Source organism: Pieris napi, chromosome 7 (assembly GCF_905475465.1).
Source record: "Pieris napi chromosome 7, ilPieNapi1.2, whole genome shotgun sequence".
Classification (NCBI taxonomy): Eukaryota; Metazoa; Arthropoda; class Insecta; order Lepidoptera; family Pieridae; genus Pieris; species Pieris napi.
Genome location: NC_062240.1, coordinates 4,495,401 through 4,511,160, shown reverse-complemented (window position 1 = coordinate 4,511,160; position 15,760 = coordinate 4,495,401). Strand labels below are relative to the sequence as shown.

General features: G+C 35.6%; 4 protein-coding genes across 6 annotated transcripts in view; 1 reads left to right on the top strand and 3 right to left on the bottom strand.

Annotated features, from left to right (window-relative positions):
- Positions 1-7,183, bottom strand: part of LOC125051406 (diacylglycerol kinase eta) — a 105,479-nt gene extending 98,296 nt beyond the window's left edge. For all 3 annotated transcript variants that reach the window (XM_047651694.1, XM_047651695.1, XM_047651696.1), the window contains exon 1: positions 6,917-7,183. In XM_047651694.1, the coding sequence (XP_047507650.1) occupies positions 6,917-7,048 (132 nt within the window). In that variant the 5' untranslated portion in view covers positions 7,049-7,183. The remainder of the gene's footprint in view (positions 1-6,916) is intronic.
- A 381-nt stretch (positions 7,184-7,564) lies between these two features.
- On the top strand, positions 7,565-9,218 carry LOC125051416 (tubulin beta-4B chain-like). Its single transcript, XM_047651711.1, has 2 exons — positions 7,565-7,788; positions 7,870-9,218. Exons 1-2 carry the CDS (start codon positions 7,732-7,734, stop codon positions 9,154-9,156), a joined length of 1,344 nt encoding a protein of 447 aa, XP_047507667.1. The 5' UTR covers positions 7,565-7,731; the 3' UTR covers positions 9,157-9,218.
- Positions 9,219-10,082: 864 nt separating this feature from the next.
- On the bottom strand, positions 10,083-11,715 carry LOC125051417 (tubulin beta-4B chain). Its single transcript, XM_047651712.1, has 2 exons — positions 11,523-11,715; positions 10,083-11,443 (listed from the first exon to the last, which is right to left on the bottom strand). Exons 1-2 carry the CDS (start codon positions 11,577-11,579, stop codon positions 10,172-10,174), a joined length of 1,329 nt encoding a protein of 442 aa, XP_047507668.1. The 5' UTR covers positions 11,580-11,715; the 3' UTR covers positions 10,083-10,171.
- A 581-nt stretch (positions 11,716-12,296) lies between these two features.
- LOC125051415 (tubulin beta chain-like) lies at positions 12,297-14,277 on the bottom strand. Its single transcript, XM_047651710.1, has 2 exons — positions 14,077-14,277; positions 12,297-13,635 (listed from the first exon to the last, which is right to left on the bottom strand). Exons 1-2 carry the CDS (start codon positions 14,131-14,133, stop codon positions 12,343-12,345), a joined length of 1,350 nt encoding a protein of 449 aa, XP_047507666.1. The 5' UTR covers positions 14,134-14,277; the 3' UTR covers positions 12,297-12,342.
- Positions 14,278-15,760: the final 1,483 nt, after the last annotated feature.

Genomic DNA, 15,760 nt, shown 5'->3' with positions numbered 1-15,760 from the left:
ACCTGCATTGTATGCCTGGTCTGATATAAATATCTGAGGTCAAGGCTTAAGCTATGAAAGAGAGTTTTATTTACGATAAAGTATACAGTATATACAACTTTCTTAACCTACAAAGTAATAATAGTAATAATAGTCCCTGTGGCACCTTTAACGCTGGCAGCATTTCCTCGCTGTATTGCGATACTTATTCGTTGAGCCAGGAAAGTGCCAGCTCTGGGGTCAGCTGTACTATCTAGTAGGCGCCAACTTAATTCTTTAATAAGTGCCTGTGCACTTGAACCCACGGCCCAAGAGTCTTTACTCCAAAGGGAACAAAATCGAAGTTGGAGGAAAGACTCTTATATTTGTGCCGTTTATTATTTAGCTATGAAAAATATTCACTAATGAACGAAATAAAATAATTAAACTGATATAACCTGCAACAGTTTTAGTATTTTAATAAAGCGTGTGATTAGACCCAGAGATAGTGTGTTTCAATCCCGAGAAAATTAATCTGTAATTGACCAAAGAAGTTTGAATGATAACTAAGTTAGTGTAGTACAATCTACCGAATAATAATATGTTAAATTGTAAGCAGTAAGCTGAGGTTCACAATCTTTCGACAGTTTATAATCTCGCGAGATAGATTACAATCTAACGGCGTTTACAATTTTACGTTAACATATACATAAATCGATAAAGCCGCTACAGAAGGCTAAAGCTTAGCGTGATAAATATAAAAAGAACAGCAATGTCTGCCTTAAGCCAATGCATATTGCAATTCTGGAACTATATGTGTAATAAAGTATACCAAAGATATACCCTGAGCTTAACTCTAGTCCCTTTTACTATTTCATTAAATGAAGAAAATATATCTTTCTACAATTAGTTAATAAGTTATATCTGACGTAATTCTGCATCGAAACAAATTCTTTCTTAACAACAATATGCATAAGTTACTTTTTGACGAATGAGAAATGTTGGTTTAAAAGTGTCTTTAACTTAAGACTGACTTAACTGTCTTAACTCTAAAATGATGTTTAAAAAATTACATTTTATATGACACTAGCTGACCCGGCAAACGTTGCTTTGCCGTGTATATTATTTCTAGGAAACATTTTTTTACTTCAATAAAAATAACTATGTACAATATGTAATAAAGAATAGGGGTTGATCGTGGAGGGGTAAAATTAGTGGTTACATTAATAACTACATACATACGTATTTTTGTATGCTGTATCATAAAAAAACAAAAACAACAAAAATTTCTAAAAAATTAAAAAAAAATCGGACACTCCTTATCACTTAGAGGTTTGAAAGATAGATAGTAGCCGATTCTCTGACCTACTAAATATGCATAAAAAAAATTATAAGAATCGGTTGAGCCGTTTCGGAGGAGTTTGGGAACGAAAATTGTGACACAAGAATTTTATATATTAGACAAGAAGAACATCAGAAAGTTTAACCGTTTTTTTGCTATTGATAAATCGTTTTGGATTTTTGGTTACTGTGATAGAACTAGTGTTGCCCAAATGCAAGACCAAGACGAGACTTAGGCCAGTCTTGGTATTGTCTTGCGTCAATCCACCTGGTCTCGGTCTTGGTATTGGTATTGCGCTCTCAGTCTTGGTCTTGGTCTTGATCTTGCAGCAAGAGTCTTGCAAGTCTCGCAAGACTTGCAAATACCTATTTGCCTATTGCTATTTGTGGGGGCTTGCGGGCTATCCTGGAGCATTCACCAATGTACAATGTTCATCAACCAATAATAGCAGGCAGGCTACAGGCATTGTGTTGAGATTAGCAGATTTCATTACAGTGTGCGTAGGTACATTTTTTAGGCAATTTGTCGTACTCGTGACTGGCGCGCTTTGCTACGTAGGTACTGTCGTTAAAGTATGTGTAAGTAAGAAACGATGTAGGTACCTACTACAACAAAATTGTATTCCTTAGAAAAATAAACGTCGTACCTACACGACGATTATTTTTATTTATTTAGTAAATCATCGCTGAAGACAATAGTCGCTACTAGAGTAGGTACGATAGAAGTTGATAAACCGACACTGCAATTCTCGATGATTTTAAAACAAAATGCGTAAAGCAATATGACGTCGCTCATATTTGGAGCTTTTCCACGTTTCAAGTTTGTTAAAATCACCCACTTCCAATTTTGCAGTGCAATGTCCTTTAAAAAGGTATAATAGGTAATCTATATATATATAAATGAAACCCGTTTTCCGTTGTCACGACATAACATGAAAACGGTTTGACCGATTTGTCTGATTTTTTTTAATAATATACTTTGAAGTACGAAGATGGTTCTTACGGAGAAAAATTAAAATAAAATTGAGTGAATCAGTCTAAAAACAACACTTTTCTATATTCCCATACAAAATATTCGTAATAATACTTAAAAGTGAATTTGAACTTTAATACCATAGCATAAAGTTCAAGTGTTAGTGGAGGGGTTCCGGGAAGGTAAATTTTTATTTTTTGACAATATAATGTATTTGTTGTCTTTTTTTATCTTACTAGCTAGACCTGTGTCCCGAATAGCAGAATAAGTATTTTAAACAAATAAAAAATCGACTGTTAGGCGGTACGATGTTCGCCAGGCCAGCTAGTAATAATATAAACTAGGTATATTTTTATTACTTACAACAATTTTTATAAAATCTACCTATCCTTACGACTACATTCTTCCTTGCGAGGACAACATAATCTATTTGCGTCCGTTCTGAGCACCCGGAAACTTATTTTATTCTTTAGAACATGGGCAGTGGCGGCGACCTTTGACATGAAAGCGACGGCGGCAACACAAAGTCTAGAAGCGGACTAAATTTTTACCTATTTTGGTGGGGTTGTCAATGTTGGCATTAGCACAGAAAAATAAAATTAAGTAAACACAACGTTTATCCCCTTTTTAATAACTAGGTATCCACGATAGAATATTTTTTCTACTAATTTCCTAAGGGTCGATTCGACCAAACTTCAATTTATACACGAGTAACTATACCAAGAATAATCTATTCCATGATTTTAATCTCGAGTAAATCCATAGTCGTTTGTCCACGTAATCGATAGTATAATTGCGCTAGGAATAACAATACGCGAATAGCAAGAAAATGGTGAACGAAAATAAAACTCGACAAATAAATGTTGTTCTACAACGGGACAGTGTAAGAGCATACATCATGTCAACTCGATTTTGCCGTATTATAGTGTGAAAAAGTAGCTTTTAACAGGTCAAACGACAACAAAAAGTTTTTATTTCTTGTTTGTTTGAGGCTTTCGTCTAAAAAGGAACTTCTGTTGAGCCTAGTTGAATTTCATTCTAATATTATAGAAAATAAAAAATCTAAAAATAAATAAATAAATAATAAATTGTTTAAACGTTTCATTATACAATGCCAGACTATTAATTTAGTGCGTTGCGTTGACTTGAAATTAAAACACAGAATAAATATTGGTGAAATGACAGAAATCAGCTGATTGGACTGACTGACGCCATTAAATTATTCTAGGAATAGCTGTTATTCCGTGCGAAACGGCGGTATAGTTGCAATTCCCGAATAAGCCCACTATTCTTAGAATTTGTAGTTGGTAAAACGTAAAATTTATTTACTCTCGATTAACTGACGATTTATTCTAAGATTAAGATTTACTCTTGTTTGGTCGAATCGACCCTAAGTACTCAGTCTAAATATCTTTTCATAATTTTTGTTTTTCAATAATATGTTGTGTGTAATTGAATGGTAAACTCTAAATCTTACTAGAGAGCTTTTTTAAAATAAACTTATTGAAAGCACTGATATGGCATATACACTTTTCAATCTTGCTGCTCACATTTTAGTACCTAGGTATCACTCACTATCTATCATTTACCGATATTAACAATGATTATTTCGAAATCAAAATATTCGCAATTCAATAGATGCAATACCTACTTAGTTATTAATTATAATCTCGCCCGACAGCTTTTAACGCTGTAGTGTTCGAATTCAAGCCAGTGTGAGAATGTATTTAAATAAAAAAAACTCAGAGCATTCAATTTATACCTACCTACTGCTGGGACATCTTCAAGGTCATTTAATTTTATACTCCTATACCAACCCTACCAAAATAGGTAAAAATTTGTGTGCCTCTGTCCGTACTCTTTGTCGGCGAATGCGGCACTCAGTGTCAAATGCTGTGTTACACTTGTTGCAAACCGCGTCTTTGTCGGTAAATTATCAAATAAGTAGGTATTTAATACACCAACCGACCAACAGTTTATTCGCAGAACGTCACATTTCCCCAATCAACTTTGAACCTTAATTCTTTAGCGATAAACTTGAAAATCTGTTGAAGAAATTTGATAGATTGTAGTAGCTTGATGTGCTGGCGTCTGTACCATAGTATTGGCTGCCGTAGAAACTGTTACTAGACCTACTCGACTCGCTGTTAGTTTTAAATTTTGCTAAATAGAAGAATAATATAAACTTTGAAACATAAGTTTCACACCTACATGATGTTTATATAATTTTGTTAACTATAATTTTAAGCACATACCAACCTACGAGTACTAACGTTAGATCTGCACATTAGACATTAACAAGCATAACATATTATTATAGGTAGATACCTACAAGGTATGAACTTTGCTAGAAAGTTATTAGGGAACAGATTTGTGAGTATTAACACGCTACCTACTTAATAAATTGTTGAAATATAATAAGTACTTACCTACGTAATCAATACAATACGTTTCAGGGTGCTTTCAGACGAGCGGCACGTTGCCAATTACAAATACAACTGCAGCCCTTAGTTTAGTGTTATGATTTGTGATACCTACGGTTTTGATACTGGGGAACGTTTCTCAAAATCGGGATTGAAACCAAATACCTACTTAATAACGCCCAAATCTCAGTTTGTCTTAACTGCAAGACGCAAGAGTCTTGCAGGCTTAAGTATTGTCTTGCTCAAGTCTTGCAGGGTTCAGTCTTGGTATTGGTCTTGCTATAATAAGGCGGTCTTGGTATTGGTCTTGGTCTTGCAAAAACGCAAGAACAAGACCAAGACTGCAAGACCAAGACCGATTTTGGGCAACACTAGATAGAACCGATAAGTACTAAAGTCATTATTCTTTTTTATATTTAAGGGACTCTGTTGCACTACTATACTTTTCGTAAAATGTTTTTGGTACTACATACAACGTTCTCACGGTTAAGAGTTAATTAGAACTTCAAGTGGCACTTATTGAAAAATATATAAATTTGGTTTCTTTAAATAATTTCCTTACAATTAAAAATAAGTTAAATTATATAGTAATAGGATGTAACCTATCATATTCCACTCTGAAATTTTCCATACTAAACTCGGTATGTGCTGAAATTTGTGCTGCTTTGACAATATTTCACAGACAAAATTACATGATATTTCAAAACCTTAAATTATCTCTAGTTTTATTCTTCCGATGTAAATAAAAATATAATATATATGTATTGACTATTGATTGTTTCTTTAGTTTAAGACATTTTCAGCGAATTCGTAATAAATATAAATTTAAATTCTCACTAGAATGTAGATTTACCGGGTTATTTCGAACAGCCGCAAGCAAGGTTAACAGTATGACATTATAAAATATTCACGATAAAACATTAAATACTCGGGTCAAAGCAATTACTCTGTAAAGCTTTTACTTATTAAATGTGCGTTAAATCCACGCTGTTAGCTTAATGGCACTTCGTCACATAAGCTCATAATACGTTTGTTAATGTAATTTATTAACTTGATAATAATACCATGATTTAGATTAGTCCTTTTAAAATCACATAAGTAACACGCACAAACATTTGCGTCTTTTTATTTATGTTTTTTCTATAATTTAGACATATGCTTTTCGATCCACAACCATAACTATTTTATCTGGAGTTAAACCCAAAACACTATTTACATAACTATTCCGATCATGCCGCGGTATATACATGAACCAACGAATATTGTCTACATTTGACTGTCTATAATTTATGGAATAAGAAAAAAAACCTAAAAGTTACTACTTAGTCGTTTATTATGAGAAAGGTTACATAAGCTATTTGATGAAGATTAAAAGAAGCTAACCATAGATGTAAATGTAAATAAGATTCAGTGATAAGTTCAGTCGAGATCTTAATTAAAACGACATTCAATTTTTGTTTGCGCACCAACTATAATTATGATAAATTAACTATTAGTAATTTACTTGACGTGTTTGGACACGGCAGTAAGGGATATAGATGAACGTAATGACGTGCGTTTTGTTATTATGTCTGGAAATTTATATCTGACATCAAATTAAAAGAATAAAAAAATAATGGAATCTTGTATACAGATCGTCATAATTTAGTTTCATGTAAAGTGCATCCTCTTGACTGAAATACAAGCAAATCACGAGGTCGTTCACCTACTCTCCTTGTATATACAACAGTATTTAGTAGTAGTTCGTGTCATACAAATCTTTGATAGTGTTAAATTTATTAAAAATATGGAGTCGTATTTTATAAATATAGATACGTACGAAGAAATTTCAAAATATTTTATTATTCTACACATGATGTTTTGCTGATATTTTATTATTAAACACACTACTGCATTGTTAGCACGCTATGAATATTTTATTAGTATGTACTAAATGAAAGCGGTTAATTAGTAATTAGCATTATCGATGATTATGTTTATCTTTCCCAAACAAATAGGAAAGCGCATTCAAATCGTTCTTTTGAATGGAATGTGATAGTTTGCAAATAGCATAGTTTGTGTTATATTTATTTAAGACCAAAGCCTATTCTGAGTAAACAAACGCTAATAAACGCAGGTCCGTCCGGGCACATGGTGAGCCCCTCGCCCCGTACCCCGCGCTGACAGATGGCACGCCCATACTTTAGCGGCCTGAATCAAAACAATGCTAAAATCCACTCACCAGCCTACCAACACATTTGCTGGTTGATATCCTCCGTAACAAAGGTTTCGTCTCTGTTTCATTTTCACTGTCCGTGCTATCTTCGAAGGAAGATTTTATATCTCCGCTCGCATTTGCCTCATCCACGGACATCGCGCTTTGGGCGCTCTCGCCGCGCACAGCACTAAACACGGCTACATCATTCAAAATATACTAATAATTCACATTGTTTAAATGAAACGCTACCTCGCTGACATTTCGAGCGAGCGCCATGACCACTGTGATAATAGATGCTGAAAACAAAACAAGCAAAGAATCAGTAGTGACATCTGTTTCAGGACGCCGAGATCAATGTTTTCATGAAATTCTAACAGGAGTTGCACGGACTTTTAGTGTCTTAACAAATCACAAAGATGGCGTTGCTTTGGAATGCAATTGTAATATATTTATAAACTTAATTAAATAAGCACATAAAATTGTAATACAGTTCAATAAATCTCAGCTTTGATCGTAAAAGCTTTTGTAACAATATTTTAATAAAATTTTAAATAATATCAACCTTTTTATAGTTATTGTATACAAAAAAACATGATAGAAGAATATGAAACGTTCTAAATTTTAAATTCAAATATTACATTATGACATTTTTTGTAAACCAATTCATTTCTCAGAAATCCGACGTAAGATGCGCACTGTGTGAATATTCTCTTGACTTTTTTATATTTTTTTTATTAGTTTTTAAGCTAATGTTAAGCTTCAACTTCGTAAAAATATTTTGATAACCTTTTCTGAGAAATTTACAAGTAACTGGATCTAAACTTCGATAAATTAACAAGATGAGGGAGATCATTAATCTTCAAGTCGGTTCGTGCGGAAATCAGATTGGAGGAAAGGTTGGGATAATTAAATTCAATGTGCATTCGTAAGTAGCTTTCTTATTTTGTGCTTAATACCTATAATTATGCATGTTTCAGTTCTGGGAGGTGATTTCTGACGAACATGGGATTGACCCCAGCGGTTGCTACCATGGCGACTCGGATCTTCAGCTGGAAAGGATAAATGTCTACTACAATGAAGCTTCTGGCGGTAAATATGTGCCCAGAACAGTACTCATTGATCTCAAGCCGGCGACTATGGACGCCGTGCGGTCTGGACCATTCGGCTGCCTCTACCGACCTGACAACTTCGTATATGGGCAAGGAGGCGGCGCTAACAACTGGGCCAGAGGACACTATACGGAAGGCGTTGAAATCTTAGAATCTGCATTAGACGTTGTCAGACGCGAAGCTGAAGGATGCGACTGTCTCCAAGGCTTTCAAATGGAGCATTCTCTTGGAGGCGGAACCGGAGCAGGGATGGGAACCCTGCTTATCAACAGAATAAGGGAAGAATATCCAGACAGAATAATCCTCTCTTTCTCAGTTTTTCCAAGTGCACGAGTCTCCGATTGTGTAGTAGAACCCTATAACACAACGCTTGCTGTGAACCAGCTCGTAGAAAACACAGACCACACGTTCTGTCTGGACAACGAGGCGTTATATGACATCTGCTTTAGAACTCTTAAACTCACGACACCTACGTATGGCGATTTAAACCATTTAATTTGTGCAACAATGTCTGGTATCACAACATGCTTAAGATTTCCCGGACAATTAAATGCGGACCTAAGAAAGCTCGCAGTCAATATGGTACCATTCCCTCGCCTTCATTTCTATACGCCTGGATTTGCGCCCCTTACCTCTAGAGGAGGGCAGCAATACAGAGCATTAACAGTTCCCGAATTAACGCTACAAATGTTTGACGCCAAGAACATGATGGTTGCGTGCGATCCTCGACACGGGAGATATTTAACAGTTGCAACCATATTCAGAGGCAGAATGTCTATGAAGGAGGTTGACGAACAGTTAGTGAATATTCAGAATAAAAACAGCACGTACTTTGTGGAGTGGATACCAAATAATTGCAAGATTGCAGTATGCGATATTCCACCTAGAGGCTTAAAGATGTCTTCCACGTTTATAGGAAACACTACAGCTATTCAAAGTATATTCAAGAGGGTCGCCGAGCAGTTTGTGGCGATGTTCAGACGAAAAGCATTCCTGCATTGGTACACTGGGGAAGGTATGGATGAGTTGGAGTTTACAGAAGCCGAGAGCAATATGAACGACTTAATATCAGAATACCAGCAGTACCAGGACGCGACTGCGGATGATGAAGGGGAGTTTGATGAAGAAGCAGAAGGGGAGGGGTTAGAAGAATGACGTTTGTTGTTTTTCTATTGTGTATGTCCTTATTTGGAAATAATAAAAAAAACTTATATTATTTGGGATTTTCATTAATGAGCAATTTATCTAAGGTTAAGTTTAAAAAGCTTCAATTATATTTTTACTTTGTAACGGATGTGACGTCGCTAGTCACATCCTGCCAAGCCAAGTCACCATGTCGACCACCCCTCCACCAACCGACATGCCTGCCAACCGCAAATACCAGCCACTTGGAGGGGATGAATCTATTAAAGCCAAAGCCAGCCATAATTAAACTTACTCTTTGGAAGACTCAGCAAATAAAAAAACAAGTGTGCTGTCACTCTGCCATTTTATTTTCTGTCAAATAAATTATCAATAAAATAGGTCAATTATACTATATACAATTGATGCATAATAATCGTCGTCCATCTTCAAAATATAGCAAGCAACTAAAAAAGCGAGTGGATGGCTCATAGCTACCGCTCAACATTCGGGGCATCGACAGGGCGCCTCGTGAGTCTGTAGCCGGCTTTACAGATGTATTGATTTGAATTACATTCATTTTTAATTATGAAGTTTGTTAGGCACATGTAATTTAGGGTCCGTTCACACAGACCGGCTCGGAGAGCATCGGCCTGCTTTTTTCTTTTCACACAGACCGGGTCGTATACGCTTGGAATTGGCCGGAGCGGAGCCGCCAACTATTACTAACTATTACTAACTCGGCTGCGCGAGCGAGAAAGAGCACGCAAGCGGAGCCGGTCGGCTCCTTTTATTACTTCACACGAAGCGCGTTCAGGCATTTTTAATGACAAAAAAGGTGCAAATGCAAAAATAAACTTTACTACAATCACTCAAAACACTGTTTCCAACGTGATAAAAATCTGCTCTCCTTTCCGAGCCGGTCTGTGTGAACGGACCCTTAAAAAGAAACATTTTAGTATTTTTAAATATTTATTTGATTACATTCAATATTACACTTATGACAGTATACACCAAAGACATGCACAAACAATGGACAATACAGCAGCTATTCTTCAACTTCTTCGTCAAACTCTCCTTCGTCGTCAGCCGTGGCGTCCTGGTACTGCTGATATTCAGAAACCAAATCATTCATGTTACTTTCTGCTTCTGTAAACTCCATTTCATCCATTCCTTCACCAGTGTACCAATGTAAGAAAGCTTTTCTTCTAAACATTGCTGTAAATTGCTCCGATATTCTTTTAAACAACTCTTGAATTGCTGTCGTGTTTCCTATAAATGTAGCAGACATCTTTAATCCTCGAGGTGGTATATCACACACGGCCGTCTTGACATTATTTGGGATCCATTCAACAAAGTAGCTGCTGTTTTTATTTTGGATATTTAGCATTTGTTCGTCCACTTCCTTCATAGACATCCGTCCGCGGAAGATAGCTGCGACGGTGAGATACCGACCGTGTCTTGGGTCACAAGCGGCCATCATATTTTTAGCGTCAAACATTTGCTGGGTCAATTCTGGCACAGACAAAGCCCTATACTGCTGGCTACCACGAGACGTTAACGGCGCAAAGCCTGGCATAAAGAAGTGCAATCTTGGAAACGGTACCATATTAACTGCCAGCTTTCTTAAATCTGCATTTAACTGACCAGGAAATCTTAAGCACGTAGTCACTCCAGACATCGTCGCTGAAACCAAATGGTTAAGGTCGCCATATGTTGGCGTCGTTAGCTTAAGTGTTCGGAAGCAAATATCGTACAACGCTTCATTGTCAATGCAGAAAGTTTCATCTGTGTTTTCTACTAGCTGATGTACAGATAGCGTGGCATTGTATGGTTCAACAACGGTATCAGATACTTTCGGACTCGGAACCACCGAAAAAGTATTCATTATTCTATCAGGGTACTCTTCTCGTATCTTAGATATTAGTAATGTTCCCATACCAGACCCAGTGCCACCACCTAATGAATGAGTTAATTGAAATCCTTGTAAGCAATCACACCCTTCCGCTTCTTTCCGTACCACATCCAGTACAGAGTCGACTAGTTCTGCTCCTTCTGTGTAGTGTCCCTTGGCCCAATTATTGCCTGCGCCAGACTGTCCAAACACGAAGTTGTCTGGGCGGAAGATTTGCCCGAAGGGTCCGGAACGGACGGAATCCATGGTCCCGGGTTCGAGATCGACGAGCACAGCCCGCGGCACGTATTTGCCACCTGAGGCTTCATTATAGTACACGTTGATTCGCTCGAGCTGTAGATCGGAGTCGCCTTGGTAAGCTCCGGTTGGGTCGATTCCATGTTCATCCGAGATAACCTCCCAGAACTGTAAAGAGATATTGAGGTCAGATCAGATTTACGATAGTCTTACGGCAGCCCGCATTGTTGTTGGCGACATTTATTACCTTAGCTCCAATCTGGTTTCCACACTGCCCGGCTTGGATGTGGACGATTTCCCGCATTTTTGATACACGTAAAATTTCGAGCCTAAAATCTAGATCGTTAAAAATTTAGCCTTTTAAAATAATCATTAAATAGAAAAGGAATAAAAAAATCGTTATATTAAACGTGCATCACTTAAGAAATTTTCTAAAATAATGAATCATTTTTACGTTTGTCAAAAGAACATGGAAAAAATTCTTAATTTAAAATTTTATTTTTTCATCGTTTGAATTGGTAGGTTAAGAAGAGGTCCAAATGAAAAAAAAAAGTACCAGTTGTATATTTGGTGACTGGTGTAACGGTTTTAAAACATTACTTTTATGTGTAGGAAATATTATTAAATCCTTAGGAACTTTATTTTAGTAGTATGCCTTCATCTAATATATAAAATTCTCGTGTCGCGGTGTTTGTAGTTAAATTCCTCCGAAACGGCTCCACCGATTCTCATGAAATTTTGTGTGCATATTGGGTATGTCTGGGAATCGGACAACATCTATTTTTCACCCCCCTAAATATTAAGGGTAGTCCACCCCTAAATTATATTTTTTTAATTTTTAGATAAAAAATTATGTTTTTATGATACAGCATTACAAAATACATACAACCCCTAATTTCCACCCCTCTACGATCAACCCCTATTTCTTATTATAAATGATATACATGGCAAAACGACGCTTGTCCGGTCAGCTAGTTTCTTATAAATACATTTAAGCCATATAGATATTAATAGCCATAAATAGAAGAATAAATATTTATTTAATATAAAGTAAATACAAGAAAATTTTAAACGTCACTTCCATCATTAGGGACTGTTGTTTCCTCTTCCTCAAACTCTTGGTCTTCAATGGTGGCATCTTGATACTGCTGGTATTCGGATATCAAATCACTCAGGTTATTATCCGCTTCCGTAAAATCGGCTTCATCCATACCTTCACCTGTATACCAGTGTACAAAAGCTTTCCTTCGAAACATAGAAGTAAACTGCTCAGCAATTCGTTTGAATAATTCCTGAATAGCTGTGGTATTGCCTATGAACGTTGCAGACATTTTAAGGCCTCTCGGAGGTATATCGCAAACAGCGGTCTTAACATTACTAGGTATCCATTCAACAAAGTAATCCTTATTCTTGTTTTGAATATTCAGCATTTGTTCATCAACTTCTTTCATGGACATTCTGCCTCTGAATACCGCAGCTACGGTTAGATATCTCCCGTGGCGTGGATCACATGCTGCCATCATATTTTTGGCATCAAACATCTGCTGCGTAAGTTCTGGGACGGTGAGTGCTCGATATTTTTGGACTCCTCTAGACGTAAGCGGCGCAAAACCGGGCATGAAGAAATGTAACCGCGGAAATGGAACCATATTAACTGCCAGTTTCCGCAAATCAGCGTTCAGCTGTCCGGGAAATCGTAAACAAGTCGTAACACCGGACATCGTTGCTGAAACTAAATGATTTAAGTCGCCATAAGTTGGTGTCTGTAACCGAAGTGTCCTAAAACAAATATCGTATAAAGCTTCATTATCAATACAGAAGGATTCATCAGAATTTTCGATAAGTTGATTCAATGCCAATGTAGCATTGTATGGCTCTACAACAGTATCCGAAACTTTAGGACTAGGAACAACAGAGAAAGTTAGAATAATCCTGTCAGGGTATTCCTCTCTCAATTGGGACAGTATTAAGGTTCCTAATCCGGATCCAGTGCCTCCTCCAATTGAATGGACAACTTGGAATCCTTGTAAACAGTCGCAGCCTTCGGCTTCTTTTCTAACAACGTCAAGGACGGAATCGAGCAAATCTGCCCCTTCTGTGAAGTATCCCTTAGCATAGTTATTGCCTGCACCAGTGCTGCCATAGACAATATTATCAGGACGAAAGATATGGCCGTATGGGCCGGATCGTAAGGAGTCCATGGTACCAGGTTCTAAATCAACTAAAACGGCTCTCGGCACATATTTGCCACCAGCACCTTCGTTGTAATACACGTTGATACGTTCCAACTGAAGATCAGAATCTCCAGAGTAGCAACCATTTGGATCGATTCCGTGCTCATCGGATATCACCTCCCAAAACTGTAAAATGGAAGGACATATATATTTATCAAAATCGGTTAATTTCATTTATTTATTTATTTGCTTAGCGGTATTCCTACAGCTACTTACGAGTACTATACTATATTCAAAAAATTACACTATACACAAGCCAAAAACGGATTACACATTTAAACACACACAAAGCACAGTTACACCTATACAAATACAAAAAAAAATATAAAGAATATATGTATTTATAATAAATTCTAAGATTCATAGTTCATTACAACATATTTAGTATAAAGGAGGAATAACGAAGCCATTCTATCTAATAAAGGATACTTGAGTTCTTTTATAATTTCTTAAGCATTTTTTAGATACATTAAATATATCTATTTGCTGGTAATTTCTGTTATAATCTGAAGGTATACGTTACATGATAAACCTATTCCTACTTGGGGCTTGATAAATAATTCTTACCTTCGAACCAATTTGGTTACCACATCTACCAACTTGTACATGAACAATTTCTCTCATATTCACAAAGAATTTTCGTTAAGTAATAACAAAAAGAAATAAATCGAAGAAATTAAAATTAAAGTAAAAATAAAATGTATTCTTACATTAAAACATCTAGTCTATACATTTAAAAAGTAATGGCGTCATGGCCAATGGGTTTATTTTAAATTCGAAATATTCAAATAAAAATACTGTATCAAGATTAAATTTATTAGAAACCTTATTCAAAATTACAACACACTAAGTCTATAAAAGTATAAACGCTTTATTTTAAATAATATAATATTACACAAATATCTATATTACTTATACTAATTATAGCAACAGAAGTTTATTTGGTGAAGTTCAATGCATGTTTATGAGGAATTCCTCTCATATACGCGTAAAAATAGAATTTGGGATAATTCATTCAAAACGTCAGTAGATAGTAATTCCCTTCCTCGTTCTTCGTTTGTAAATTTACCGACTCTTATTACTATTACTTTTAAATATATAACAAAATGTAAAATCACCTTACATTGTCTTCTTGAGGATTTATACAGTCTGTGTTCTGCTATCTGTCAAACATCTGAACATTGACAGATTTAATATCTCAAACTGTCAGAATCCTAAGGAATACAATTAGCTTTTTGCAGAAAAATACTTATATTTTATGTTCGTTCAAGAAATAATTTGCACCCGATGCAAAGACAATGTAAATAAATAAATGTTAAATTAATTAATAAATATGAGGTTAGAATGTAAAACGAAAGACGAAACGATAAAGCCTTTGATTGATATAGGTTAAACGATATGACAGATAGTGTCGGGTATCTGTGATTGGACGAACGATGAAAACCGATCATGACATAAAAGGCCGGTGTCGCACTTGCGAGTCTGGTAATGGGGTATCACTTAACACCGAGTGGGCCTCCCCTGGACCCCTGTTATATATAAAGAAAAATCAAGCAATTGCATCTTTCGTTTTCTAACTCCGCTCGAAAGTTTTCCGTTGGTATGAAATTAAGCTTACTTAAAAATACACATACATACTTAAATCTACTGTTACAATATATTATTTAAACTATTTATAATAATATGTACATATAGCCAACCTCTACTTACTTTTATAAAAGCATATATTAACCCATAATATTTTTGACTAGAATTAAATTATTGCAGTCAAATTCGCACACAACACATTTTACGTGAAAACCTTAAAAATTAACAATGTGATATTCAAACCAATTAAAGTTATAAAGAGTGGGTATAAATGCTTATAATATAATCAAAATAGTTTCAGCTATATATAATTGGATGTGAAGTGAGGCAACGTTGCATTTTCTAAGCGATTTTTGTTGCTATTAAGGTAAAATAAATTAAAAAATACAAAATCTTTACTCTGTTTTAACTAAAGTACTTCGTCGTTTTTTTCAGTAAAAGCTGATGAAAAGAGAATTAAATCTGAAATGAGAGTGTTTATGTTTTTAATTACTATAAAGAAATAGTAAGAGATTGATTTGTCATGTTCATTTATCAATAGTCATAAGGACATAACATGAATTCCCAATTTAAGTATTGTATCTATACGAAGGGTAAAATTAAATTAATTTTTGGGGAAATATAATAAACATTTTACCCATTCCCGCTCTATAGTCTGATAAAT

Excerpts from the sequence above, each read along its gene's own strand:
- LOC125051416 (XM_047651711.1), top strand. The coding sequence starts at position 7,732 with ATGAGGGAGATCATTAATCTTCAAGTCGGTTCGTGCGGAAATCAGATT. Across the intron at positions 7,789-7,869 it reads GAAATCAGATTGGAGGAAAG|TTCTGGGAGGTGATTTCTGA; the intron begins GTTGGGATAATT and ends TGCATGTTTCAG.
- LOC125051417 (XM_047651712.1), bottom strand. The coding sequence starts at position 11,579 with ATGCGGGAAATCGTCCACATCCAAGCCGGGCAGTGTGGAAACCAGATT. Across the intron at positions 11,444-11,522 it reads GAAACCAGATTGGAGCTAAG|TTCTGGGAGGTTATCTCGGA; the intron begins GTAATAAATGTC and ends ATCTCTTTACAG.
- LOC125051415 (XM_047651710.1), bottom strand. The coding sequence starts at position 14,133 with ATGAGAGAAATTGTTCATGTACAAGTTGGTAGATGTGGTAACCAAATT. Across the intron at positions 13,636-14,076 it reads GTAACCAAATTGGTTCGAAG|TTTTGGGAGGTGATATCCGA; the intron begins GTAAGAATTATT and ends TCCATTTTACAG.